The following is a 27,627-nucleotide window of genomic DNA, read 5'->3' on the forward strand; positions in this document are numbered from 1 at the left end:
CCACCTAGAACCTGATGTGGAGGGTGGATTCGTAACTATTGTTTGGACATTATGGAGACTTCAGCATGATGGTAAAATCTTTATAGATAGAAAATCAAGATAAAAATATTAAATAACACAACACTTAACATGATACAAAAGTTAGGGATGGGTCATTCCCTTGTCCTTCCCAAGAGATCTGCTCTCTTTAGGAAGAGGCAAGGACCCTGCTTTCCACACATGCCTAGAGATACTCCAAGCTCTGAGACTCTACGGCAGGATGGAAAATCTACTTATTGCACGATGCTTGGAAGGAACAGATAACATTGTTTTTTGTTTTTTTTTTTTTTGTTTTTTTTTTTTAAATCCAACTCTCTTAAGAAAAGGTTTTACTAAAAATATCAATTAAAGTTTTAGCCATGGGCAGAGAGTTTTAAAGGATGGAAAAGCTTTAGCAAACTCCAAACTATTCCTTTTAAACATCCGATCATGACCTAAGTAAGCGCTTGGTGATAACACAGAACAGAACAGAGGCTAAGTTGCAAACAGGCACAAATAAGGCAATGGTTAAATCACAGTCAAGAATCTGTTAGAAAACATGCAAAAATAATATTGCGCTTTCTTTTAAAAAGTTTCAAATCATTATTAAACGTTTTCGTAAAACTCTGAAGCGTCCACGTCTAAACTGAAGCCGGACTCTGAGAAGCCTACAAAACAGAAGGGCAGCGCTCTGGAGCTCAGCTGTTGTTCTCTTTGGTGGTGATGGTGACCAGCTGTTTGGCAGCCTTGGCGATGTCATAGGCACACTGGATGACCTGCTGTGTGAACAACTGCACGTCCATGGGCAAGCTTGGGTCTCCTGGGAGGGCCTTCCTGCACTCAGACTGGAGCCGGCAGGCACTGGACGTCAGTAACCGGAGGGAAGCCCTCACCGCGTCAGACTTGGGTTTCTAGAAGGAAGAGTATACGGTTTGCTGTGGGCTGCAGGGTGGACATCCAGCAGCAAGGAGGAGTCTACCCCGACAGCAGCTGCAGCTGCTTGTAAATAAAGCCCAGACGTTTCCAATGGGCATTCTAACATTACCAGCTTTATGAGCCATGGCTGAGGAGTGAGGAGATGCTTACGTCTGAGAAGAATTTTATATTGTGTGCTATTCTGAGGTATTAAACCTTGAGGGTAATACGTCCTAAATGTTACACTGCTGCCTTGCCTTGTAGCACGCCTTACTTAAACCGATATTCATGCACAGTGGAAACAGCTCAAAGCCCTGTAAGATGACGTATTTAAAAACATCAGAGAAAAGTTAAGGGCTGCTGTGCAGCTCTGCAGGTGAGTCTGCTTGGTAGGCACAGGGCCCTGGGCTTCATCCCAGCACCTGCTCCCACCAAAGGCACTATAAGGTCAGGAAGCAACATTGAGAGACTCAGCAGTGCACAGGAAGTGACTTACTTTGGGGAACAACACTGCCATCTCTGTAACAGCGACGTGTATTCTCTCCGAGCAGGGAATGTAACTGCAAGACATTGAAGAAAGCTGTTAGCAAGCAGCTCCAACGATTTAGAGGTAAAGAATGCTCACAGGCGGCTGGACTGCACCCCCACTGGGTAATGAAGGCTTAGGGTGGGGGTGGGGCTGGCAGTGTGCACGTGATGGCAGGCACAGCTATAGCAGCCCCCCCCCAGGGACGCCCCCCAGGGACGCCCCCCAGGGACGCCCACCCTGTAATAGTCCCCAGGCCTGAGATCTGCTCTGTGCGCTCTGGGCAATAGAGATGACGACATCCACACATGCTCACGCTCCTCATTTACTTCCCATACCTACCTTCCAGATTTCCAGAAAGGAGCAATGGTCCCACGCCAAGGCCCACAGAGGTGAAGAATAGGAAAAGGAAGGACTGGGGAAGTCCCTTAAATCCCAGCTGGCGCCTACACCCCACTATGCGCCTACACCCCACTATGCGCCTGCACCCCACTATGCACCTACACCCCACTATGCGCCTGCACCCCACTATGCGCCTACACCCCACTATGCGCCTACACCCCACTATGCGCCTACACCCCACTATGCGCCTGCACCCCACTATGCGCCTGCACCCCACTATGCGCCTGCACCCCACTATGCGCCTGCACCCCACTATGCGCCTACACCCCACTATGCGCCTACACCCCACTATGCGCCTACACCCCACTATGCGCCTGCACCCCACTATGCGCCTGCACCCCACTATGCGCCTACACCCCACTATGCGCCTACACCTCACTATGCGCCTACACCTCACTATGCGCCTGCACCCCACTATGCGCCTACACCCCACTATGCGCCTACACCTCACTATGCGCCTGCACCCCACTATGCGCCTACACCCCACTATGCGCCTACACCTCACTATGCGCCTACACCTCACTATGCGGCTGCCTGGCCAGTGAGGCACAGTCCCTGCGCTAGGAGCCGACCTCACATCTTCACTTATGAACGGCGTGGGGACCTGGCAGAGCAGATGGGGTGACTCTGCAGTGCAGCCTGTCGGGTCAGCAGCCTGAAGCCTGTGTGCTACAGTGCAGAGGGACAAACACAAACTGATGGGGTGCTGAGTGACGGTTCTTGATGCAACATTGTCACCAAGCCTTGGCTGTATGTGCAGGCCTGGCCACTGCCTGGGAGGGATGTGGGCACTGGAAAAGTACATTAGGAGGCATTTTCTGCAAAGAAACGGTGCTGTAGGTTTGGCCTGACAAAGATGTTTCTAACTGCCAGACTCAAAGCCTCAAGTAATGTTCTTTCCTTGTTTTTTTAAAACCATAAAATTGACTTCTAATAAAGACTATCAAAAGCCATCTCTATTTCTATTTTTATATTACTCTGTGTGTGTGGAGGGAATGGAGGAGTGGGGGAGGTGAGACTCGAACAAGTGAAGCTGCAGGAGAGCTGGGTAGGGGTGAGGGGCTGCAGGAGAGCCGGGGTAGGGGTGAGAGCTGGGTAGGGGTGAGAGCCGGGGTAGGGGTGAGAGCTGGGTAGGGGTGAGAGCCGGGTAGGGGTGAGGGGAACTTGCTGGACTCAGGCAACTGGAAGCAAGATGGAGGTGTGGGGGTGAGGCCCCAGGTAAACTTAAGTGCTAGAACCCTGTGACAAGGAAGCCGGGGGAGGGGAGAGGCTGTCATTAGCACAGCACCAGGTCCTATGTGAAAGCACAGAGCACCAAATATTTAATAAAAAGTAAACCCCTAGGCCAACTGTGGTTTTGAATCATAAGCATACGCCATGATGTGGAATCGTCATTTTCTCTGGTCTTCAAATGAGAGTGAAGCACAGCAGGCGCTGAATGGATTCCTACATAAAAGTTTCCTCAATTGAAGCAAATGCACACTGCAATCTCGGCACCCTGAAAAGGCCTCAGGACACACATCTGTCTTTCTGACAAGCGCCAGGGAGCAGTTGCGTAGGTGTGGCTTGAATCACCAGCAGGGTTTGTAACTGTGTAAGGAATCACCCAGAGCAGCCCACACACTGGGACACCTCCCGTCTGGAAATCTAGTCCGCAAAGAGCATCTCAGCCAAGCAGCGGCCAGAAGAATCACCTTTGAGTAGTGAGGTGGCTTCGTCCCTTGTCCCCAGGGAAGCTGCTGATGTATTTATTTCCAGATCACTTTGTGTCACAATGAAAACACGGCACTGAAAATCCTGCACGCCCAGAAGTGAGAGCGACCCTCAAGCAGCCCCTGCAGGCGCTCTCTGGGCGCCCCGGGCACGGCCGCTCTCTCGCCGGCCGGCGCAGCTCATACCTGTCGTGCTTGTTCTCCTGGGCCGCCCTTAGGAGCTCCTGGATGTTTTTGGTGATCTGTTCAGTCTTCCGGATGACATCTTCTGTGCTGGGGACAAAGTGGGGCTCTGCTGTGCCTGGCAATGAGCCATCACCTTGCCGCACCATACTCCTTTGCCATCCCTTCCGGTTTGACCTGTGGACATGACAGGCGCTCATCGGGTTTCCTGTGGCCCCTTCCTCCTGTTTCCCAGGAGACAACAGCAAGCCCTGCTGATCGGTCACCAGCACCTACAGCCGCACTCAGGCCTTTCATTTGTCCTGGGCTAGAGTGAAGGCTGCTGTAGACAGTGTGAAGGCGGCAGGCAGAGGGAATAATGGACGGGGAGGGTGCAGCTGTCAACAGCCATCCCCAGGCTGCCAACTCCTTGACAAAGGAGGTCACACTGAGCGGATCTCAGCCCGGATCTCAGCCCGGGTCTCAGCCCGGCAGTGCGGCCCTGGCCTGCAGGAAGGCAATGCTGGCCCATGGGCCCACAGCGCACAGGAGGGGACCTGAGTGCAGAGAACGCAGCTCACGACACCAGGAGACTCGAGCAGCTCAGGACCTCCACAGGCTGAAGGTAGCCGGCTGCGGTGGCCGGGGCCGCCATGCCTGTGCAACAGCCCCTCCCTCCCTCTGCTCCCCGCCCATGCCTGTGCAACAGCCCCTCCCTCCCTCTGCTCCCCGCCCATGCCTGTGCAACAGCCCCTCCCTCCCTCTGCTCCCCGCCCATGCCTGTGCTAACAGCCCCTCCCTCTGCTCCCCTGCACATACCCGGTGTCCTCTGGCTCGGTAACACAGGGAGTGTTGTCATAGCCACTCTCCGGCGTGCTGTTCTGCTTCTCCAGCCTGGACGCCTACAAACAGAGAAGGGGTCCCCGTCAGTTTTGAACATCATACCCTTCCTGGGTCTCCCAGGGAAGTATTCCTGCCAGGCTTTGTCACCTTCACACCCAGAGCTCATTTGGGATGGGAACCAGCTCTTACTGGAAATGTAGTAAAAGAGAGCGAGTATTGGTTCCATCCGTCCTTAGCTCACCAACGGCTCCCTGAACAAACACGCGCGCTGACACAGACACACACTCAAGCCTCTCATTCAGTTCTCACCAAACACACCAGCACTTATCTCAATACACACCTTCAGGGCTGGAAACTGACTGTAAACACCAGACAGGAAAAGGACCACGAGCCAGGCCTCAAGCCTTCTGCAGACCCCCACTTCACTACACGCCTGCAAGTCTGGATGGCTACTCTAAGAACTTCTGCCTTCAGGGACTTTTTTTTTTTAAAGAATCTTTTTAATTTATTTATTATGTATACAGTGTTCTACCAGCACATATGTCTGCAGGCCAGAAGAGGGCGCCAAATCTCAATATAGATGGTTGTGAGTCACCATGTGGCTGCTGGGAATTGAACTCAGGACCTCTGGAAGAGCAGTTAAGTGCTCTTAACCTCTGAGCCATCTCTCCAGCCCCAGGGATGGTTTTTATGAGCCCTTAAGAAAGCCAGCTATGGGCTGCCTGTGAACCAAGCCATCAGCCCAGAATGACTCTTAGCTCCACACCGTTTGCCTGTTTCCTAAAATATTTCTCTCTGAAGATGCAGAGATTTGGTTTAACTGAGAAGGTTCAAAACGGGCTGGAGATTCAAAGTACGGATCCCTAGAAATATCGCAAAAGAACGGCAATACCATTAAAGGCAGGGTCTCTCAGTGCCGCAAACATGGCGAGGACCACATCCGTGTGCAGGAACTGTCTCTCAGTGTTCATCTTACCATGTAGGACAATCCCGTATCTAGAAATGTGTAAGCCAATGCAAAAACCTACACTGATTACTGATTGCCTGTTTCCAGCCGTGCATAGACAGGGGACTGAACTGCTCAGGGGGAATGTGGCAAAGGCTGCGGCCCTAAAGGCTCTGCTTAGACACATCCGGAAAGACGGCTGCTAGAGGCTGCTTTGAGGAAGTCTACTTAAGGCCTGTGGTTTGGCCAGCTCCAAGGTGGGGTGCCTCCCCAGTCCCGCCACACTGTGCTTTCTCTGCCTGTCTCTCTGCCTGCCTGCCTACTGAGGTCCTTTCCATTTCCTCCTGGACTTCCTCTCTCCCCCTCTACAGAAGACTCCAGGGTTGGCTTCCTAGTACGAACTTTCTTACCCACTCCAACTCATCTGGTAAGTGACTGAGTGCTGGCTTGGAACCCCGTGAGATTAAAGCCGAGTTCTTAAGCACCTGCTCACTGCTGTGCACTTTTATCTGGCTCACTGACACCAGAGGCCTGGGCGGCAGGCAGAGGGCTGGGGCAGTAAAAGCAGAGGCTTGTGGACCTGCTATCAGAACCCACCACCCCAAGACCCCTCTTACCTTTTACAGGGAATGTCTGATTAATCTCTATTTCTCAAACATATGTGCACACACACACGCACACACACACATTACATGGAGGAATACTCTAGGAGATGGGATTAATATCCTCTGCACCTTACATTTTGGGTTTTGAGACAGAGTGAGTCCTGCTGTATAGTCCAGGTCTGCCTTAAACTTGTACTTCTCCTGTCTCCTGGAATCCCATGTCTCTGTAATAGGTGATTTTGCTTTCCCTGATGTCGAGATGGCAGTCAGAAATGGAATACATTACCCACAATGATCAAAAGTGCTGCGCTGTTTAAGAACCTCCGAAGAGGGAGCCGAACACCCAGCAAGTGCTCAGCCAGTGATCCTCAAGTGCAGAGGACAGTCACCCAGGGTCAATTACTTACGCACTCAGTCCTCCTCCGTCGTCAAAAAAGCACACAGGATTTCAATGCAGCCAGCATTTAAGTTTATGAAAATCACCGTGAGCATGCAGAGCCAGGGAGGGCTGTTAAGTGCTGCTCTCAAAGCCGTTAATAGAAAAGTCACCTTACAGCTGGTGCTGCTTTGGTTCTGTAACAACCTGCCATTTGCTCTGCTCAGACAGACCACAGAAGCCTCAGACCACGGCAGAGCTGCCGGGAGCTCGGACGGGCCTTGACGTCACTCCTCACTGTGCACAAAATCCTATCCCAAAGCTACCAAAACTCCACACGCTAAAGCCTATAAAACGTTACGATGGATAACAAGGGCCTACTTGACTCTCTTTAAGGAAATTGTTAACAGACTGGGGATCTTCGTTATTATTTTGCTTCTCTTACTGGATTACTGGACAGAACCGCTATGTGCACTCTACATGCACTGTCAGGACTGCCCAGAAGACCGCAAGTACCAAACAGCAAACCCTGACTTCGCTGCTTCACAAGCGCGCTGTGAGGAAACTCAGAGGCCCGGCTAGCCACGTGACCCTGGCAGTGGACTGGGTCCCCAGCATCCTGGGGGTGGGGGGTGCACAGAGGCTTGCAGGGAAGGAGCTCTCCTGCCCACATTCCCTTCCCTCAGCAGCTACAGACTGCGCTGGAGTCTGAAGAGCGGGTCTCTAAAGCTCGGTTCTCCCCACAGCCTCCCTCAAGAGGACGTCATCATGCTCTCTGTGCATGTGGAAACATTCTCTTTTAACATGACGGTCCTTTGGGAGCGGGGACTATGACACTTAAAACCTCTGCACCCTTCAGTTGCCTTTCTTGAAGGTGGGTGTCGGGAGGCGAGCCCTTTAGAGTAGCTTGCACATGTCCTACTCTGCGGTGTGAGGCACACACCAGTATACATGGGCAGCGCTCACCCTGCACCCACCTCCCTTCTGCACCGCTAGAAAGCATGACAGCACCAACTGAGGGCCACGTGTGTCAGACAGGATGGTGCTAACATAAAGTCAGTAAAAAAAAAAAAAAAAAAAGCCATGACACTTTCATGCTAACCCAAGTACGATACTTTTAATAACCGTAGCTCCAAAAAGTGAGACAGACTTGCCCTGTTACATTTAACCAGCAGCCAGCTTGATTTTGTGTTTGTTTAAAGGACAGTGTGCTTAGCGTGAGTGCCACAGGCCGATTGGTGAGCTTGGTTAGGCAGGTGGAAAGGAGCAGCGTGGAGCGGGCACACAGGAAAGGAGGCTGCACCTCTGTATGTGCATGAGGCCATGTGCCTGCTGCTGTGAGAAACCGGAGCCAAGCTGTTTCATGCAGGACACAGGGCTGTTAGCAAGGGGCAAGGACAAGAGGGGAGGGCCAGCGCCCCTCCCGGGCAGACATTCCGAGTGTACTTAACCCTTCGGGCGCTTTCGTCCCTGGACCAGGAAAGTGTGGAGGGGAAGGAGGGCAGAGACGAAGAGGAGGCCACAAGCGCACTCCTCCCAATCTGGAAGGGGAGAGAGAAACAAGCTTGGGAACACACAAAACACAGACGCCCACCTCCCACCCTACAGCTAGCTCATCATACAAGAGTCCCGTGAGCTCCGTGACAGTGGTGACAGCTGTGACACAGCTCTCAGAACTGGCAGCGCCCCCTTGAGCACAGCCTCCACTGACGCTTGTTCTGAATTAAGAGGGACGATGTGACCCAAGTGCATGCCACCACTCCAACCTTCAGTACTATAGATACTGACAACACAGCAGCCGCACACCCTAACCCTGTACCAACTACACTGTGTACGCTACTAACGGGGGTTTTCCTAAGTTTTGTTTCCAGTTATATAAAAGTAGGTTTCTCTTTTTCTTAGTTCAGATGCAAATATACTGTCTTCAAGCATTACACCAAACACCGAGAAGCTGAAAGATGGCCCCTGGTCACACACAACACTGCAGCTGCACCATTTAAAGCTGACAAAAATCAAAATCAGGTTCATTTATTAGATTTTTTTTCTTTTGGCTTTTTTAGACAGGGTTTCTCTGTATTGCTTTGGAAGCTGTTCTGGAACTCGCTCTGTAGACCAGGCTGGCCTCGAACTCACAGAGACCCGCTTACGTGTGTTTCCCCAGTGCTGGGATTAAAAGTGTATGCCACCGCCACCTGGCTAATTTCTTAGCTCTTATCATTACTTTGCATTACTCTAAGAACTTTATTGAAACTCTCTATGTACCCTGAAGAAATAATTTTGACACTCAAAAGGATAAATATGATGCTCTGAAAAAAAAAAAAAAAACTGCATAAGGCAGTGTCAGACATCTTCATAGTAACCCAATCCAGAAGACAGCATTTTAACGTTTGAGAACCTGCAACCTAATGTGTGAGAGCCTGACACACAGCAGTCTTCGGAACTGACGTGTGTGTGTGTGTCAGTGTGTGTGTGCATGCGTGCGTGAGTGTGTGTGTGTGTGTGTGTGTGAGATGCAGGTTCTATTATACACAGTTGACTTTGAAGATCTCCTCAATAGTCCAGGCAATCCCCCTGCTCCAGCTTCCTGAGCGCTGCTGTAATTGCTGCTCCCACTTGTGTGAAACGACCAAGCCACGCTGACAGCCTGTGCTGTAAGCAGGTTGCCGAAGCCCAGAGCCTCTCGAGTGTCAGGTCACAGGGCCAGGAAGAGTCTTTGGTCCTAAGTGCTTCGGGTCACAGAGGGGCACGCCTCTGCCTACTTGGTTGCGCTCTAAAGAGATTATTTTACATGAGTGTTTTGCATGCATGCATGTGTGCCTTGGAGGCCGGGAGACGACAATCTCCTGAAGCTGCAGTCACAGCTGCCTGTGAGATGCCATGGGGGTGCTGGGAAATAATAAACCCAGGTCCTCTGCAGGAGCAGCCAGTGCTCTAACCATTGATCCGTGCCTCAAGTCCCAACCGCTGCCTATTTTGAAGACAAAGACATTTGTGCTAGTGACCTTTACAATTGGCTTTTGTTTGTGGAACTTGGGAAGGAAGCTTTACACAAAAATTGCCAACAGAGGCTGTCTGAGAAATGCATCATGGGAAGAGAGGAACTAGAGGGGAGGGGTTGGTAAGAGCCAGAACCTTCCGGCCCACAAGCCTGTTTGTTCACGGCCACACTGGTAGCAGTTGTAGACATGTTTACCCTGCAAACACAGGGGCACCTCTCAGAGCCCAAAGGTCTACATGGTCAGGAGGGGGGCACAGGGTCAGAGTACACAGCACGGACACACACAGCCTTGCTACTTACATGAGCAGGGAAGGGCTGAAGCCTCGTCCTGGCCTCCTCAGGGCGGTTAGCTTCCCCCATCAGGAGGTATGGTTTCTGACCTGATCCAGTCTCATACATGGACATGGGCCTACTGGCCCGGGCAGAGGGCCGTCGCTTTAAGGAAGAGTGGCTCGAAGTGTCTGGGTAGTCGGGGCCAATCTGCACCTGACAGGCACTGGTTGTGGCCTGCTTCCTGAGGCTTGAATTCTCACACTGGAGTGTCTGAAGCTGAAAGAAATGTTGGGCGGTGGGCCTGCGTTTTGCACAGTAAGTACACAAAGCAAGCACCAAGCACATAAACACAACACCGACTTCATGCGAACGGCAAAGCTAGCTGGGCTGCAAGTGAAGGGAACAAGGGCTCTTCCTCCTGGCATAATCCACTTTTCACCACATCTGCTTCAAGGAAGAGGTTCAGGGCATTAACTAGGGCTGTTGTCACACGATCCCTAAGCAATCTGCAAATGGGAACAGTGACAGGAGGCGCCATAGAAGCCACACAAAGAAACGGGAGGTGCTGTGCAAAGCCAGAAGTCAGGAAGATTCCAGCGCCTACTGCTTTCCAAAGAGCCAACAAGAAAAACCAGTATAAAAAAATTTACTGTATAGCACTCTTGATATTCCAAGCACTTTCAAGCATGTTTTTAAAAAATATACGAGGCAACCGAACCAGGTGAGTTTGCCAAGTTAATGTATCCCAGCAAACCGGCACCCAATGGTCTGTGTTAGCATCTTCCCATGACGGGCCGCCCCACAGTCCTTTCTCTGCCAGGGCTGGTGTGTCACTCAAAAACCATGTAGTCGGTGATGTTGGCTTTAAATGAGCTAGCCTGCCTGGTAGCACCTCGCTTTGCTCAGACACCGTCACTTGGAGGCCCTGAGTACTTTGCCAGTTTTCACATGTGGGCAGCTTCAAGGCTAAGGGATCAGCAAGGAATTGTGGGGCTGGCAACTTAACAGTGGCCATACCCATGCTGCATCGGCCCTCCCATGCCACTCTGTCAGCTGTCTACTCTGTGACAGGATGTTTACCCTGACTGAACTGCCCTCCATCGCCAAGGCTTCAGTCCATAAGCAACTGCGCCTGCACCAGGAGACCCTCATTCCAATATCGAGCTCTTGCAGGGTTAGGAGTTAACTTCAACTTTTATCTAGATAGCACGGATCTGTGGAAATACACCAATAGTGGCCGGTCCTCTTCATTAATTAGCATCGTTTCCAAGCAGCTGTCAGATGTGAAAGATCAGACAGAAATCATACTGCTTTGCCAACTCTATTAAAAACTTTATCTAGCCTTGAAATGAAATAAATGCATGCCTTGCTATGTAAACAGACCCCACACCCTTATATTAGCAGAGCTATAATTCCACAGAAGCATAGCTTCCCTGCCTAATTTTGCAACCTCCTTTTCAAAGAGAGATAGGATTCTGAAGGGGAGTTGGATGGCCTCAGCGAGGAGGGTACGGGTTAGGTCCCTGAGTACTGGCCTCATGAGTCAGCCTAGGCTGTGAAAAAAGAAACTCTCTCAACACTGCTACCGCCTCCCAGAGCCCAGTATGGGCTCCGCCCCACTGTCTTCTGAGATCAGCACAAGTTGCCTGTTTCAATCACCAGCCCCTCACACGGGCATCTAACCCAGGGCCTTGAGCACAGAGGGACGTGGTCTAGCAGACCCACGACCCTGGGACATGGACAGGGAGACAGAGCCCAGGTTACTCAGGCTGGCCTTCAACTATTCTTAGCCCAAGAAGGTTTTGGATTTATTTTTCTACCTCTGCCTTGGAAGTGGCTGGGATTGCAAGGTTGTGTCAAGTTAAAAAAAAAAAAAAAGTAATTACTTTGTATTTACAGAGAAGAAGATGTCCTTAGATAAACTTTTTAAGAACCAGGCAGCCAGGCCATGGTGCTACATATCTTTAATCCCAGCACTTTGGAGGCAGAGGCAGGAGGATCTCTGTGAGTTTGAGGCCAGCCTGGTTTACAGAGTGAGATCCAGGACAGCCACAGCTGTATAACATAGTAAAACTCTGTCCCGACAAACAAAACAAAACAAAAGAACCAGGCTAGGCTACACTCTGTTTGAGAAAAGTATGGCAGCAAATAAAAACTTAGAGGTAATGAAACAGTTTTAGAAAAGAAACCAAAAGCATTTGTAAGGTTGAAGAGATAATGAACGAACAATGACCCTGCTCAGCATTTCCTGTTAAATTTCTATTGATTTCTTCGTATGTGTGTGCCTGTGTGGAGTTTGGGAGTTGGGTTTGTCCCTCCACTCTGTGTTTGGGGACTGAACGCTTGGTGGCAAGCACTTTATCCGATAAGCCAACACCCCAGTCCTTGTTTTACTTTTCCTAAAGAAACTCAAGACATCTGCTTTTGGAGATACGCATTACTCTAGAAAAGAAAAAAGCTACGGTGTGCGCATGTGTGTGACATGTGAGTTGTGGTGGTCAGAGGACACTTCTGTGGCATCCTTTCCGACTTTATGTGGTACTGGGACTTGCAGCTGGCTGGCAGGCTTCTGCAGCAAGTCCCTTCACCTGCTGGGCATTCTCGCTGGCCAATCAGTTTTCCTTGTTAACTGTCTGCACTCGTGGGAACCTCCCTCAACCACAGAGACAAGGTCTCTCATTGTCCGTCCGTCTGGCTAGCAGCTTGCTCTGGGGACCCCATGCCTGCTTGTGGTGCTCTCAGCCACTGCAGGTGTACCACTGTGCCCAGCTTGCCTTTTTATAGGGCTCTGGGGCCTGAACATCAGATCTCACCTGGCCTGGCAAATGATTTACCCACTGAGCCATCTCCCAGCTCCGTCTGATGAACTCTACGGACATTAACGGGAGAGCTATAGGAAAAAGGTGATGTCTGGCAGAGTGATATACAAAGGCAAGTTTCAGAAAGGAAAAAAAAAAAAAATCACTCCACAAAAATGATTTGTGTGACAACTTCATTAGATTACATCTTTATGTCTTCAGAAAAGGTGGCGGAAAAGCAAGCCCTGCACGTTACAGCAAAGGGCTCTTGGCCTGTCGGTCTCAGCTGTGAATAGCCTAGATGCATTGGGCGGGGCTGAGCATTCTCGTCCTCAGTAGCTCAGGTATTGGAGCCACCCATTTCAAAGGTTCCACAACCGTAATCCCCAGCAAGCATGAGCTTGAGTCTCTGGCTTTCCTTTGGGAGGTGCACCTTGGGACCAGTTCTTATGGTTTTTAATCTGAAAAAGTGCATTCCTCGAAGACAGTCTCCAGAGCAGTGGCTCTCAACCCTCCTCGACCTTTTAACACAGCTCCTCATGGTGTGGTGACCCCCAGTCACAAAATTAATTTTGTTGCTACTTCATAGCTGTACTTCTGCTACTGTTATGAGCAGTAACATTAAGTATCTGTGTTTTCCAATAGTCTTTTGGGGGCTGTGACCCACTGCTCCAGGGGACTGGCTAGGAATGTGCTGAACACATGAGCTGTCATCCTTGCTAGCACAGGCGGAATGTGTGGAGTCTGCCGTGTGTCAAGCCTTGCTTGAAGCGGTGAGTCTGAGCGAGCAGGCTGAGATGCTCGAGAGGGTTGCAGGGCAGCAGGCAGCCAGTGCCCACAGAGGAAGCAGTATGTCCTGGGGCTATCTTTGTGGTTTTGCTATCTTTGCCTGCGTGGTGTGACTGATGAATCTTTACCATCGGCAATGGCGGGGTGGGGGGAATCAATCCTAGAAGTAGCTTGCAGACCCCCAGGAAGGCCAGGGAAGGGCAAAGCTCTGCTGCCTCACACAAACACAGGCTGTTTGTTAGGTCTTTGAAGGGTTTACTCTGAATGCATTTGTAGATGGCAACAATGCATTTAGAAGCGCACACTGAGCTACATCCGCAGCCAAACAGGGAAACAGACCCCAGGGCCTTACGCATGCTAGGCAGATGCTCTACCACTGAGCTACAGTCCCTAGTCTAAACAGAAGTATTTCATTTCAAACATCCACACACATCCGGCTTTCAAAAAGATAGCTTGGCCTGGAACTTCTGTTCTGTCACAGTAAGTGGATTTCTTCCCTCGCCCTTCTGCTCTGGGTTCAGGGAGTCAACCATGCTGGCAGTGATTGACAGTTACCTTTTTCTGCATAATTCTCAGCTCGCCACTCAAGTTGTCATTCACCTTCGTTAGCTGCTGTATCGTGGCCTCAGAAGCCACTAGGGCACTTTTGACCTCCATAAACTCCTGCACAGTGACTGGTCCGTCTGACAAATCTGAATCTAGGCTCTAAAAATAAATTAGGGAAAACGTTCACAATCTGAGATGACAATGTTAAAGACTAACAGCTAAAGAGTTTCAATCTCTGGACACGCCCGCAGAATTGCAAGATTAAACCAAATGAGAAGCAGGGCCACTGTAGTACTTTAGAAATTGTAAAGTCAGAGTTCCCCAGTCATGCAGGGAGCTGCAAACCTACACAGACCCTGACTGGCTACCGTCTGTCCTGACCTGCATACATTTCCCTTCAAGAATTCATTCATTCCACACCATTTACTGAGCACCAAGCAATTTCAGAAGAGAAAGCAAACCAAGGCTGCTGCTTCCATGGTGTTGGTGTCTCAGCAGCGTGAGAGGCAGACAACTGACAGGTGACGCCCAGTGGGACTGGAGGGGACCAGAGCTACGGAAACAGAAGCAGTGGCGCGGGCAGGGCACAAGCTGGACTGCCATGCTGAGGAGCCGGGTGAGCTGTCAGCAGGATCTGAGGGGCTGAGTGTACCGGCCAGCACAAATGGAGGGGAGATGCTTCCAGCCGGCAAGGAGCCCAGCTGGCAGGGCAGATGCTCGGAGGGCAAGGTGGGGGGCCCAGCCAATCAAGAGTCTAGCCCCGAGGGTCTGGTAGTGACCTGGCTTTCACTGAGTGGACTGGCTCCTGGGCCGTCCCTCCTGCCAATGTGAGGTAGCAAATGCTGGACGAGTCTCTAAGCCCATCTCCCCGCCTTAAGCCTCCAGCTCCCCGGCCTATCTCCTTGTTTATTACCCTAGTGTCTGTGGGTCAGTCCTGGGGCTTCCGCCTGCAGTGGGGCAGGGCCTTCCACACCCCTTGGTCTTCTCTCATGTCCACAGTGCAGAGCCTCAGTCTCTCCTACTGGGCCCCTCCGGCCCAAGCCCCGAGGCAGCGGTGGCCAGCCCTCAGGCTATATTCAGCAGCTTTCTGGCTTAAACCTCCCGGGCTCTGCACTGCCCTCTAGGCCTCCGTCCTCCAGTGCGGTGTCATGAACATCTGTGCTGTGTCTGACTTTTAGGCTGCGCCTCCTCTCTGCCTAGACTTTCCTGCTCCATCTTCTTCCTGTCTCAGATCCTGAAACTGCCAAGACCCTCCACCCTGGATGTGCTCTCTTCCCACGCCCAGCTTATTTGTACGTTATGACGTGCGCCCCCTGTATGGTGTAGGTCTTACTGTCACCACCCCCACGGGTGACATCTGGGGAAAGGAGATGAGACTTACTGGGAAGAGAGCATGCAGACAAGCCGCTCAATAAAAACTTGAGCGCACAAGTGCCATGCTGTACAAACAGTCACGCCATCAACAGGGCCCACTCTCTTTATTTGCTCGGGGACAAAAGGCCTTGTTTTAAGAGCATTTACTTTTTTGTCAGTGGCCTGAGATAGCAGGGAACCCAATTTCATCCACAGCACCTCTGAAGGGCTAACCCTTGCCAATTCTTCAGGCAAGCTTTATTTATTTGTGGGTGTGTGTGTGTGTGCACACGTGTGCGTGCATTTCCTGGTGGTGCTGGGAATTGAACTCGGGGCCTTGTTCACGCTTAGCAGCAACAGCCCCTGTGGGAGAGCAAGTTTTAAGACACAGTCTGTCCAGTGTGTGCGCCCCCTCACCTTCTGCCGGTGTGCCTTGCTTGCTCTGCTTTCCACGTCTGTGTCTTCATCTGAGGCCACACTGTCATAGTCGGGCTGGTCGTTGTCCTGGCTCTCAGTGCTATGCTGGTTACTGACCGTTCTCAGTATGAGTTCAACATTATCTGTTCACAGAAGAGGGAAAACTATTTAAGACTTAAAATATATTTTTTCCTTCTAAAATAAACTACTAGGATGACTTTCTTGTTTACCCATTTAAAGGACCGAAAGAAAATGACAGAAATAGTAACATTATAGTCTCATCCACAGAGGGCTAACAGAGCAAGCAGCCCAAGAGACAGCTACGCAGAGAAGCAAGTCCCTGATCTGAGCCTGGAAAGTCTCACCGAGTTCCCTTGCATAAATGCTATGGCTAAGTAGCTTGGTGTTCTTGTAGACTTGTAATAGTGGGAGCAGGGGCCGTCTCTGACTCTTTTGCCTGCTTGTGCGGGACCCTTTTCCTCTTACTGGTCTGCCATGTCCAGCCCTGATGAGATGGTAGGTACCTGGTCTTACTGTGGCTTGTTAAGCCATGTTTGGTTGATGCCCCTGGGAGCTAGCTCTTTTCTGGGCGGGGGGGGGGGGGGGGGGGCAGAGTAGGGGTGGGTCTGGAGGAAAGGGGAAAGGTAGGGACAAGCTGATGGAAGGGGAGAAAGGGAGGGGGAGGGAGGGGGCAACTGTGATGGGGATATAATGTATGAGAGAGTCCCCGATCCACCTGCTATGGCTTGCACACATGGAGCACAGATTCACAGCTAGAAACACAAGGTGGAGTGATGCCACGGGATACTTGTGACATTCATGCAGGGGAATGTCAAGTTAAACAGGAAGCAGTCAGGTGTGGTGGCGCTTGTCTCTAATTGCAGGCAGCTGATTTCTCATCTATATGGAGAATTCCAGGGTAGCCAAGGCTACATAGCGAGACCCTGACTCAAAAACAAACAACACCTAGAAAGCACACAGCCAGAAACCAGGTGCTCAAAGAATACGGACAGTGGCATTATGTGGCATTCATCTGAATCCTGGTTACAAGTCAGACAAGCGGAGAATGGGCACACGTGTACATTATCAGTCATGTCTGCTCCAGGGATGAGCAATGACTTACAGGCTCTGATTAGAATAAAAGCTTACAAACCACCCAAGTTTGTGGTTTATTTTGGGCAACTCAAGTTATGCTTTAGTTTCTAAGGCTGTTTTACAGGCAGCTTTACCTGGAAGTGAGTTCTGGCTTCTTAAGAGGTAGAGGTGCTATTTTAATTTTAAGATGAATCTTTAAAAGCCAGCTAACTACAGGGGAAGGAGACGGCGGTGATCACTGCAGTCTGCCATACGATGACCCATTTCTCTCTGGTCATCTATGTATGCATGCATGCACACAAACAGTCTTGTTTCTCTCAGTGAATATACTCTAAAAACTTGTCACCGAGGTTCTTAGAGGAGACAGAGGGCTGTAGTCACTGGTCACGGCATTTTCATGAGCCAACACACAGCCTTGTTTCACACGCTTCTGTCTTAAGGGCCCCTACGTGACACATCGTGGACTCATGACCACAGTCTGAAGCCAACAGTCATGCTGGAAATCATGTCAGTAAGACAGACAAACAACCTAACACACGCCTTCTCCTACGCCTCTTCCCTGCTTTCTAGCACGCAGGGCATTGCTCAGCGCCTTCCCTACTATGCTTGGAGACTTTTGTTTTAAAGCATGAGCACGCAGACAGACATGGCACTAAGAAGTCTATGAAAAGCACTTACACAGTATGAGAACTGAAATACAGAAGCTGGGAGTTGCAAGACTCAAATTCAGCCACTGATGGACTTTGGGAAAATATTTTATGTTTTGGTTTTTTCGAACAGGGTTTCTCTGTGTAGCTTTGGAGGCTGTCCTGGAACTCACTCTGTAGAGCAGGCTGGCCTCGAACTCACAAAGATCCACCTGCCTCTACCTCCTGAATGCCGGGACTACAAGCGTGTATCACCAGCACCAGCTCTTTGGATATTGAATCTGCTGCTGAGGAGCAATTACATGTGCACGTAATCTCCTGGGCAGTCAGCTATGCAAACACACTTCCCTAACAAAATGGAGACCGCACCAAACTTTTAAAAATGTATTATTTTACGTCACATCACTGTTTCTGGGAGATGTTAGTGTGAACTACTCATGTGACTTTCTCTAGAATTACTATTTAGCTGTTTATAATGTCTTTGATATTATACAAGACACAAATGAACACTGGAACATTTCTCTTTAGAGTAGGCTTATTTTGAGGTTTCAAACTTATGTAGACTCTCTAGACTGCGCCTTCATCAATCTAATGCATCTTCCCAGTCTTCACTCTTGGTTGAGTTAGCAAACCAAATTCTTCAACAAACAAGAGAAAACAAATTATTGTCAGTTCACTGTCTGCCTCTGGGGAATGCGATACTGACTGGAATCTTAATTTTTATGGCAAACTATCTTGTCTAAGAACCTCAAAATAAAGGTGTCATTTCTGTACATAGAAAAATTGAGAGCAGAGTTTTGGGCTGACTTTGGAGGGGGCAGTTCCTATGGCTGCAGGATGGCCCGCTAAGAGCCATTCTGAAATGAATGCTCTGTGCGTTTTACACTTCTGCTCACAACGCGTCTTGCTGCAGACACTTAAAGTTTACAGCAGCAAATTCCAGTTACTTAGAGGCAGAGCGCTCTGAAAGTAAGCGAGAGCAGGGAAACAGAGCTCTAATCAAGAATGCTCACTTTCTCATTATGTCCTTGGTAGAATTTAAGTTAGCTTTTGGGTTAATTTCAAAGTGCCACTTTTATGGAGAAATAAGTGATCAGGGGAAAAAAAAATCTCATACAAGATAAATCTGAATAATACTTGTTAACTTCGAAGTGCTCTTTATTCACCATGGCTCAAACAGGTCCCTTTCTGTCATAATATATTAGCAGTGACACACCCAGGATGTCGAGGCTATGCTTGTGACTGCTCTGGATTGAACACTGTCTTAGGAGGCCCAGGCACACCCTCTGTCAGAGCAGGGAACTTGCCTTGTGATCGGGACAGAGGACTGCCCTGCTGCTGTCTCCTCTTGGCATCACTGAGGATGTCGATGACCAGCGTGGCAAACTCATGGGCATTAAACCGAGCTAATTTCTGTCTGCCCTAAAGGGGAGAAAATAATGGTAAATAGTCTCCAATGTAAAAATATAAGCATGAGTGGTGACAGCAGATGTCCAAGACTGCCACACGCGTGCAAAGGTCTCCCCACTCAAACACATAAACTCCATCGCCACCCTTCTCCATTGACACCAATATTTGCTGTTACGAATTCAACTAAAACGTTTCTGGCAGGATGTTCATGCTGAACATGTGACACAGCACTACCAGAATATAAAAACAGTTCTAGCCGGGCAGTGGCCCACGCCATTAGTCCCAGCACTTGGGAGGCAGAGGCAGTTCTATTATCAATGATTTAATTCCAAGTTGAGTGAAAAGTGAATCTGGAGGCAAATTTCCAAATTTAAAGATGAGGTTATATTCTGGGTACAGGCTCCGTCCCTTCAGACAAAACCCTTCCTCATTTTCTTACTCCTCTGTCAAACAACGAGGCTCTAATGTTCTGTTGTTACAGGCAACACCTTTGTACGAGGGTTTACCTAAATCTGAGGCCTCTGATCAATAAACAATCTCCCTCCCTTCCTCTCCCCACTTCCCTCCCCCAATCTGTCAGTCCTGCTATGTAGCCCGGGCTGGCTTCAAGCTTGACGTCCTCTCGTCCCAGCTTCCTGAGCCAACACGCTGCTTGTGTGTCCCATGCAGCAGTCCACGCTCTCGTCACCGCGGGAGAGCCCACCCTGCTCCACCACCAGCCTAGAGTGCCCTTTACTATCTTCACCATTTCCTTTCATATTTGTAACTTTGTATTTTTCCTGTTCACATCAAGTTGTGTGTTTGCGTGTATACGGGACATTAAAAACCATGGCCCCAGTCATTTCCCACTAACTTTTCACCCTGATTCACTTGCCTGGTTTCGTGTTGAGGAGTACTCAGGGTTGACCGGAAGAAAGGGGACGACGGTTGTCTCAGTTACCAGGGTGCTGTGGTTTTGCGTGGCAAGCCAGACTAGCCGGAGGAAAAGAGCCAGAGACAGAACCTCATCACACCTGCGGTGCCAGAGCTCTGCTGGGAGGCACGGCTCACACACTACCGGGGAGACTCGGGGAAGCACGCTCCGAAGCCAGCACACACAAAAGCACATGTCAGCACACGGGTTATGAGGGCAGTAGCAACTGGGCAAGTGAAACACAGGCTGGCAGCCTGCCACCTCCCACTGGGAACAGAGCCGAGCGGGGCTGCACGTTAAAGTCACCTGCATCAGTCTCTCGCCTGTCAACTTCATCGTAAACATCCATGGCAAGCTCTTCAAACAAGTGATTACTCAGCTGAAAGCAGAAATACCAGGACACAAGGGACAACAGTTAACCAGGAGGGTGGCTGTGACGGAGTCACCCTTATCTCCAACGCCTTCCTCAAGCCAGTGCCTGGTGGACGCCTGCTGTCCCATAGACCGACTCTATGACAGACAGTTCCCGCCCTGCTCCCGCTGTGCAGCCAGCACCCTAGTCTCTGCAGACCCGAGAGCCTTTGTCTGCTCCCCCAAAGCAGGGGAGCCTACACCCTGGCAGGGTGAAGACTAGAAAGCTTGGGGTGGGGATGGCAGCCGAGGGCAGGGCAGGGCAGGGCAGGGCAGGGCGCGGCCCTGGCCCGACAGCCACACTGCTGGGAGTGGGAGTGGGTGAGCATGCTGCGTCCCTCGCTTCCCGTCGAGCAAAGCAGACTGTGGCTCACCACACAATCACAGAGCCAGGGGCAGGAGGACTAGCAGGGTCTTCCCCGCTGGGACAAGAGCAAGAGCCAGGCTCTTCTACCCACCCTGACACTCTTTGCTGACTGCTCTGAAGGCAGATGCGGAGCTTGTCACACTGCACTCTGCTCCTGACACCACTAACAGCTAGCATTCGGAGGACAGCCACTTAGATGGACCTGGAGGTCTTTATTTAACACTGGCTACAGAGCTCAGAGGAAAGGCCTGTGATGCTCTGCTGGTGGCAATAATAACAACAACAATAACAATAATAGCAGAGTATGAATTTCTGGCATACAGTTTCCAAAAGGAAAAAAACAGAAACAGGCACAAATAGGAGATAAAAACCCCAAATGCTGAGCCATCTCCTTTAGTTTTCTAGTGTTCTCACGTCAGGCTAACTGCTCACAATAAACCCTGCAAGAATCTTGCCAGGGAATATGAGGAAGTTTGGGAGCTCAAACATGCTTGAAAATCACCCCAAGGACTAGAGCGCAAGCTTATTTTGTTATCACTAGTGGTAACATGCTGGGGGCCTGCATCATAAGACACGGTACTAACAGCACCCTGTTTAATACCATCAGCGAAGATAGAATCTACTATTGTGCCATTTTACAGACAAGAAAATTAAGGAACAGGCATTACTGGCCTTAAGACTTCAAAATGTTAACATTTAATAATTCAAGAATACATTGTTTTTGGTGGTGTTTCCCTCAGTTTCTCTCTAGGAAGGAAAGTGAGTGAGCATATGAAACGGGTAATGAAGACGGGAACAGAAGGGCGCATGGAGGAAGAAGGTAGTGGGAAGAGCAGCCGCCTCTGAGAAGCAGACCCCGGGATGCCCTTGTAGAGCTGAGGGCGAGCCTGGCTGTTGAGCGTGACACACAGCCCAAGGCCTTGAGAGCATATTAAACTCTGTCTAAGGTATGTATTTAATGCCATCCCAGGCCAGATATCATAGACAAGTTCAGGTTCCCTGTGGCATCCAGCCCAGCTGACAGTCAGGAGTCTGTCTGTCTGTCTATAACAAGTTCGCTCACAGACGACCAGTACTAAAGGAAAGCATCCCCCTGCCCCCGTGCTACCTGAAAGCCTGACATCTCATTTACCTTACTATATGTCCTCCTTAATTTAAGAAAGGCATTAAAACACATACACACAAACTGCAGATACAGAGCACAGAGACACCAAACAATTGCATAAAACACATTTATTTCACAATACAGTTAAGTCCTAGTAAGGATAAATTTACTTTAGGCGATGCTCAGTGGTACCGCATGAGGCTCTAAAAGGGTCTCTCGTGGAAAGGGGGAGGAGGGGCTTCACCCACCCACAGAGGTGCTCGGCTCTGCAAGCGGGAGGAGGAACCGGAACTAGGCCCGGCGGACACGCAGCAAGGGTCCTGGGGCTCGAAGCAGGGACTGCTGTCTGCAGAGCGCTAATGCACAGAGCTTCCCCCCCCCCCTTCGCTGTACACCTAACCAGATGGGAAGTAACACTGGACTAACGGGCCCGTAAAGGTGGCAAAAAGAAGCAAGGGATCTTGGCTCTAAGCCAAGGAACATCGAGAAGAGGCAGGCGTGGGATCTCTCAAAGGACCGATAAGCACCTGGTGAGTCTTCATGGGAAGGACGGACATGGGGAATCACTGAGGGCATCTCCAAACACAAAGATTGATGTAACCGACAGGCCTGCGTGGACACACAAAGGTCCAGACCCCCAGCTTTCAGAAGTGTAAATTTAGAAAGCTCCGAGGAACGGCATACAGTGGGCAGGAAGAGTCACTCCAGTGAGTGAATGCACCTGACTCACTGCCCTGGCAGCATCAGCCATTGCTACTCCTCACTGTCCTGTCTGACTGACCTAAGAAATGAATACTACGGAAGGACACCACTCACTCCAGAAAAACCCAGAATTCTGGCAAGAAACAGTACCGACTAACACAGGCAGGGGCTGCATTTTTAACGTGACAGAGAAGAGCACAGATTGTTTGAAGTAGTCAGATCATTGGATATGCTCAAGCGCTTTTGGTCTTCACTGCTACATGTCGCTCTGACAGCCTACTTTAATTCAACAGTCATCTGATGCAATAGGTAACTCAGACCAACCACAGGGACTACCAAGTTCCCATGCTGGGGCTCACCAGGAAGAGATACTCACAGACTGAAGCTTCTTCTTGGCAGCTTTTGCCAACTCAGACACATCCAGGCTGCTGAGGAAATGCACAAACCATTAAGCAAGTAAACAGAAGCTGTGAGCGCTCTATAAGACCAAGACGCCCAAGGGGCGAAAGTATCAAGGTTCACGACCCGCTGCAGCCAGAGAGTCCCTGAAGAGACTGAAACAATTGGGCCAGCGACTCCTAGGAACCCAGCAGTCAGGTAATGCGTTACGGGGTGGCAAGTCTACGGTTCACTCTCTCTCTAGGCCTTGGGGTGTGGCTCGGGGTAAAGTGTCTGGCTAATGTGTGAGCTGCTGAGTGGCATCCCGTGCACTCTGGCAGCACTGGCCCAGGGCTTCAGGATGCAGGGCTGAGGCTGTGGCGGTGAAGCTGCCTCACTTTCCAGGCCAGGGCAGCAGGCCGGGGCAATTTTGGGTAGAGAAATTCCAGTTTCAGTACCCTGCCCGTTATCTTAAGAGTCCTCTGACTCTAGAGAGCAAGCTGACAACTGTGGCAGGCTCACAGAGCTTAACGTATTTCCTAGCCCTTAAAAAAACCATTTGCCAACCCCTGTTGTAGGCCAAGAATATAGTCCCTTGTGACACAGAAACACCTGTGACCATGACCTTTCAACACAAAATGCCAGGCCAACTGGCCAAAACAGAGGCCGCATCAGTGGCTCCAACTCATTAGTGCTCTGTGGTCTGTGCTCTTTCCAAGTTAAGTTTCACACGGTGGTTTACTTACAGCCGTCTTATTTCCAAAGTGTATAGCCATAAAAGAGAAAAATGTATGGGCTCTGTTAAACACAAGATATAATACACTTACATACTGCAAAACTGGGCAGATAAACTGGACTGGTTCTTACCTGTCTGCCATTTGAGGGATGATAAAGTGCTGTCCATTTTTGTGATCTGAAACAGAAACCGGTTTTGTTCGTATCAACACTGACATATATGGAGTGCCACCATTTCATATTTTCAGTTTCAGTTTTCCAATTAGTCACCTTCCATAATCATGTGTCACATGGGGAATAAAAGAAGTTCTGAGTGGCTACAAGCTCCCTCAGACCTCCCTGGTTCCAGATGTCATTCGGCAGAAAACCCATGCTCGCCCCCCAGAACAACAGACAGACAGAAAGCTGAAAGAGCCAGGTCAGCTGAGAGCAGGCAGATGGCGGGGCTGCAGCAAGCCTGGAAGAGGATCAATGAGCAGTCTGGAGAATGGCCAGGGCTAGCGCAGGTGTGCTTTGCATGTAGAGATGCAGAGCAGCTCCACCCTGCCATCTGCTGAGCGACTGTGCCCTAACCTAGATTCTACAACGACTTACATTCCAATGAACAAACCACTACAAGCACCTATGTGGTTTTGTGTACACTCAGTGTACCCTCTTAGGGGATGCCTGGAAGTGGGAGCATGGGGTAAGTGTGTGTCTCACGCCGGCAATCACAGCACAAGGGAGGTAAGGCAGAGGGTCTGTGAGTCTGAGGACCACCGGAGCTACACAGCAAACCTGGTGTCCTAAAGACAAACACTGACAGCAAGCCCCTTGTCAGCTGTCTGCACAGCAGCCGCGTCTTCCCTAACCTGCACTACTACTTCCGGGGCAGCACCCATCACACTGCGGTTCTAATTTCCTAATCTGCATTTCTTCAATAGCTGATAATGCCACACTCCATGTGCTTGTTTTTTGTTATGGCTTTGTTTTTGTCGTGTGCCATTTATACACTACCTTCAGGTTTTGTTTTCCTCTTTTTCATCTTTATGTGATGGTCTTGGACTCCAGGGCCCAGAGAGATGGCTCAGCAGGTAAAACCTTTAGCTGCAAAAGCCTGACAATTGATTTCAGAACATTGGCCCAAGTGTACACATACACACACACCCACACAAACCTGTACACAGTCTCACACACATACATGGGCATGTTATTGCATGTCTGTAATCCCAGCCCTTAGGAGAATGATCAGAGTTCAAGACGATCTTTGAACAAATAGCCTAAGTCATTGAGATCCTGTCTGATTTCTTTTTCTTTAAATTTTTTTTAAAAAAAATTTATTTTTATGTGTATTCATGTTTCCCATGCATACCACAAGTGTGCCTTGTGCCCACAGAGGTCAACAGATCTCTTGGAACTGGAGTTGTAGGCAGTTGTGAGCCAACATGTGAGTGCCGGGAATAGAAACCAGGCCCTGTGCAAGGAGGAAGGGTTGTAGGAGCCAGAGAGGTTGAGGACACCAGGGGAACACAGCGCACAGAATCAACTAAGCAGGGCTCATAGGGATCACAGAGACCAAAGTGACAGCCACGGAGCCTGTACTGACCTGTGTTAAGTCCTCTGCAGGTATGTCATGGTTGCTAGCTTGGTGTTGTTGTGGGACTCCTATCGGTGGGGGTGTCTCAGACTCTTCTGCCTGCTCTTAAAACTTTCCCTCCCATTGGATTGCCTCACCTGGCTCAGATACGAGGGTTTGTGCCTAGTCTTATTGCATCCCATGCTGACTAGAATCCCTGGGAGACATGCTCCTTTCTGAAGGGAAACAGAGGAGGAGAGGATCTGGGGGACACAGAAAGTTGTGGGGAGCTGGGAAGAAAGGACAGGAGAAACTTCAGGCAGGATGTGTTGTGAAATAAGAGTATAACTTTATGTAAAGATGTGCGGCATTTGTTTATGGTGCATTTGTTGAACTATGTAAAGGTGTGTTGCTTTGCCTGCCTAAAGGCACCTGGTTGATCTAAAAAAAGCTGAACAGCAATAGAGGGATAGGTGGGGCTGGTGGGCAGAGAGAATGAGGAGGAGGAGGGACCGAGGCTTGAGAGACTCAGTCAATGAAAGAAAAAGAGAGGGAGAGGCCTGGGGCCAGCCAGGCAGCACCCAGCCAGCCACAGAGTAGGGCACACAGAATGAAAGGTACAAAGTCCCAAAGCAAAGCGTAGACGAAGAGAAACAGGTTAATTCAGGTTATACGCTCTAATGGGACAAGCATAGGATAAAGCCAGGCATTCATAACTAATAGTAAGTCTCAGAATTATGATTTGGGAGCTGGCTGGCAGCCCAAGAGAGGTGCTTCAATGTACTGTAGAAGAGGAGAGGAAAAAGGAAAGAACCATCCTCCCAGGCGCTGCCACAGCTGAGCTTTAGTGTTTAAACGTCCCAGGCGCACGCCTTTAACCCTGACACTCGGGAGGCAGAGGCAGGTGAATCCTTGAATCTGAGGCCAGTCAAGTTCCAGAATGGCTAGGGCACACAAACTGTCTTGAAAAACAAAAATAAATAAATAAATAAATAAATAAATAAATAAATAAATAAAAAAAGAGAAAGGAAGGAAGGAAGGAAGGAAGGAAGGAAGGAAGGAAGGAAACAGTGATTCCCGAACACTTCCTCCCAATGTCTGGCCTATGTTCTGGAGAGAGCAGGAGCTTTTGGTTTTGAAGCAGATGTGACGTGCCCACCTGTGACCCCAGACTAGAAGGGCTGAGCAGAAGGGACTACAGGACGCCCATAGCAGCCTAGTATAGGAGAGAGAGACTCAGAAAACGGAGTGAGCGAGCAAATGAGAGTGAGTGCTTTCACAAAGCACACGTTAACAATACAAAACAAAATCTAAGAGCTTTAACCAGGGCCCTAAGGTCCCTCCTTAGTTTATAGCTTTTGGTAGATGTCCATTTTCCTGCACACGGAGTACAGGTGTTCCTAAACAGCAAAACCATATGCATTTGCACTAAATGATACAGGGAATGTGGCTTGGAGTGGTTGGCATGCTGTCATCTCCCTACACTTTGTTTTAGGGATTTTCCATATAGCTATTACATCATCTGAGTGGTGAACGTTTAATCCCCTCCTTTCCATCTCTATGGGAGGTAGTCTCTGGTCTCTGGAATTTTGCTGAGCAGGAGTGCTGAGAACGGACGCTGGTCTCAGAGAGAGCAGTTGGTTCTCTGGGGCAGGCAGGATCCAGTTAAGCAAGCCCCATCTGCTTTTAGTTTGCAAATTATGAATGGATGCTGAATATGGCCAATGCCTTTCTGTACCCACTGACAACTGTATAATTTCTACCTTTTACTTTGTTACTGTCTTGAACGACATAGGATTTTTTTTAAGTTTTTTTATGTGTTTTGTCTGAGAGTAAGTATGGGTATCACGTGTGCACCTGTGTGCCCATGGTCAGAAGATGGTCCCAGATGCTGTGAAACCGGAATTACAGATGGTTGTGAGCCAACTCATGTGTGCTGGGACCTGAACCTGGGTCCTCTGCAAGAGCAGCAGGTGCTGGCTCTTAACCACTGAGCCATCATCCAGCCACGTTAACCATCTTCCAGAAAGTTATCTTCCAGGGTTATGTTGCATTCTTCCTTTTTATACATTGCTAGATTCACTGTGCTAAAATCTGCTGAGGACCTTTGTTTCTGTTCATGGGACACTCCCATGCCACATTCTTTCCTTCTGCTAGGTTTGGTACCCGCTAACTCCCTGCTCTTCTTGCTCATTTCCTTGAGGGATTTAGTCTCGTTTTGGGGGTGTGTCTTTGCCTGCACACATCCACCACTTCTGTGCCTGGTGCCCATGGAGGCCACAAGAGCATGGAGCCACACATGGCTGCGGGCTGTCACGTGGGTGCTGGCAAAGAACCCAGGACCTCAGAAGAACGGCTGGTGCTCTTAACTGCTGAGCCCTCTCTTCAGCCCCCTTCACATTTTTTGAACCTGATGATTTTCTCTAATGGAATACGTTGAAGTATAAATTCAAATTCTTGAAAAATACAGTTTTACAGGGCTGGGAACTCAGCCAAATAGTAGAGTGTCTTCCCAGCATGCATGAAACCTGATGTCCTGGGTTTAATACTGGCAAAAAAGGGATCGGGGAGGAAATGTGTGTAAGTGTATATATGAGCATGCATATAAAATTGTATACGTATATTCTCCT

The 27,627-nt window shown here is 49.7% G+C and overlaps 1 protein-coding gene across 4 annotated transcripts in view; it reads right to left on the minus strand.

The window, feature by feature from the left end:
* Positions 1-66: 66 nt before the first annotated feature.
* The window catches only part of Git2 (GIT ArfGAP 2), a 45,015-nt gene continuing 17,454 nt past the window's right edge, over positions 67-27,627 (minus strand). Inside the window, exons 8-20 of one of the 4 annotated variants that reach the window (XM_051176477.1) lie at positions 23,575-23,620; positions 22,706-22,754; positions 20,051-20,123; positions 19,706-19,803; positions 18,729-18,843; positions 15,680-15,822; positions 13,919-14,068; positions 9,804-10,052; positions 7,957-8,046; positions 4,555-4,637; positions 3,760-3,933; positions 1,430-1,493; positions 67-929 (exon numbers count right to left, since the gene is read on the minus strand). In XM_051176477.1, the coding sequence (XP_051032434.1) occupies positions 717-929; positions 1,430-1,493; positions 3,760-3,933; positions 4,555-4,637; positions 7,957-8,046; positions 9,804-10,052; positions 13,919-14,068; positions 15,680-15,822; positions 18,729-18,843; positions 19,706-19,803; positions 20,051-20,123; positions 22,706-22,754; positions 23,575-23,620 (1,547 nt within the window). In that variant the 3' untranslated portion in view covers positions 67-716. Of the gene's footprint in view, positions 930-1,429; positions 1,494-3,759; positions 3,934-4,554; positions 4,638-7,956; positions 8,047-9,803; positions 10,053-13,918; positions 14,069-15,679; positions 15,823-18,728; positions 18,844-19,705; positions 19,804-20,050; positions 20,124-22,705; positions 22,758-23,574; positions 23,621-27,627 lie in introns of all 4 variants that reach the window. The other 3 variants (XM_051176476.1, XM_051176480.1, XM_051176478.1) reach the window with 3 other exon arrangements.

This window comes from Phodopus roborovskii, unplaced genomic scaffold (genome assembly GCF_943737965.1).
Source record: "Phodopus roborovskii unplaced genomic scaffold, PHOROB, whole genome shotgun sequence".
Lineage (NCBI taxonomy): Eukaryota > Metazoa > Chordata > Mammalia > Rodentia > Cricetidae > Phodopus > Phodopus roborovskii.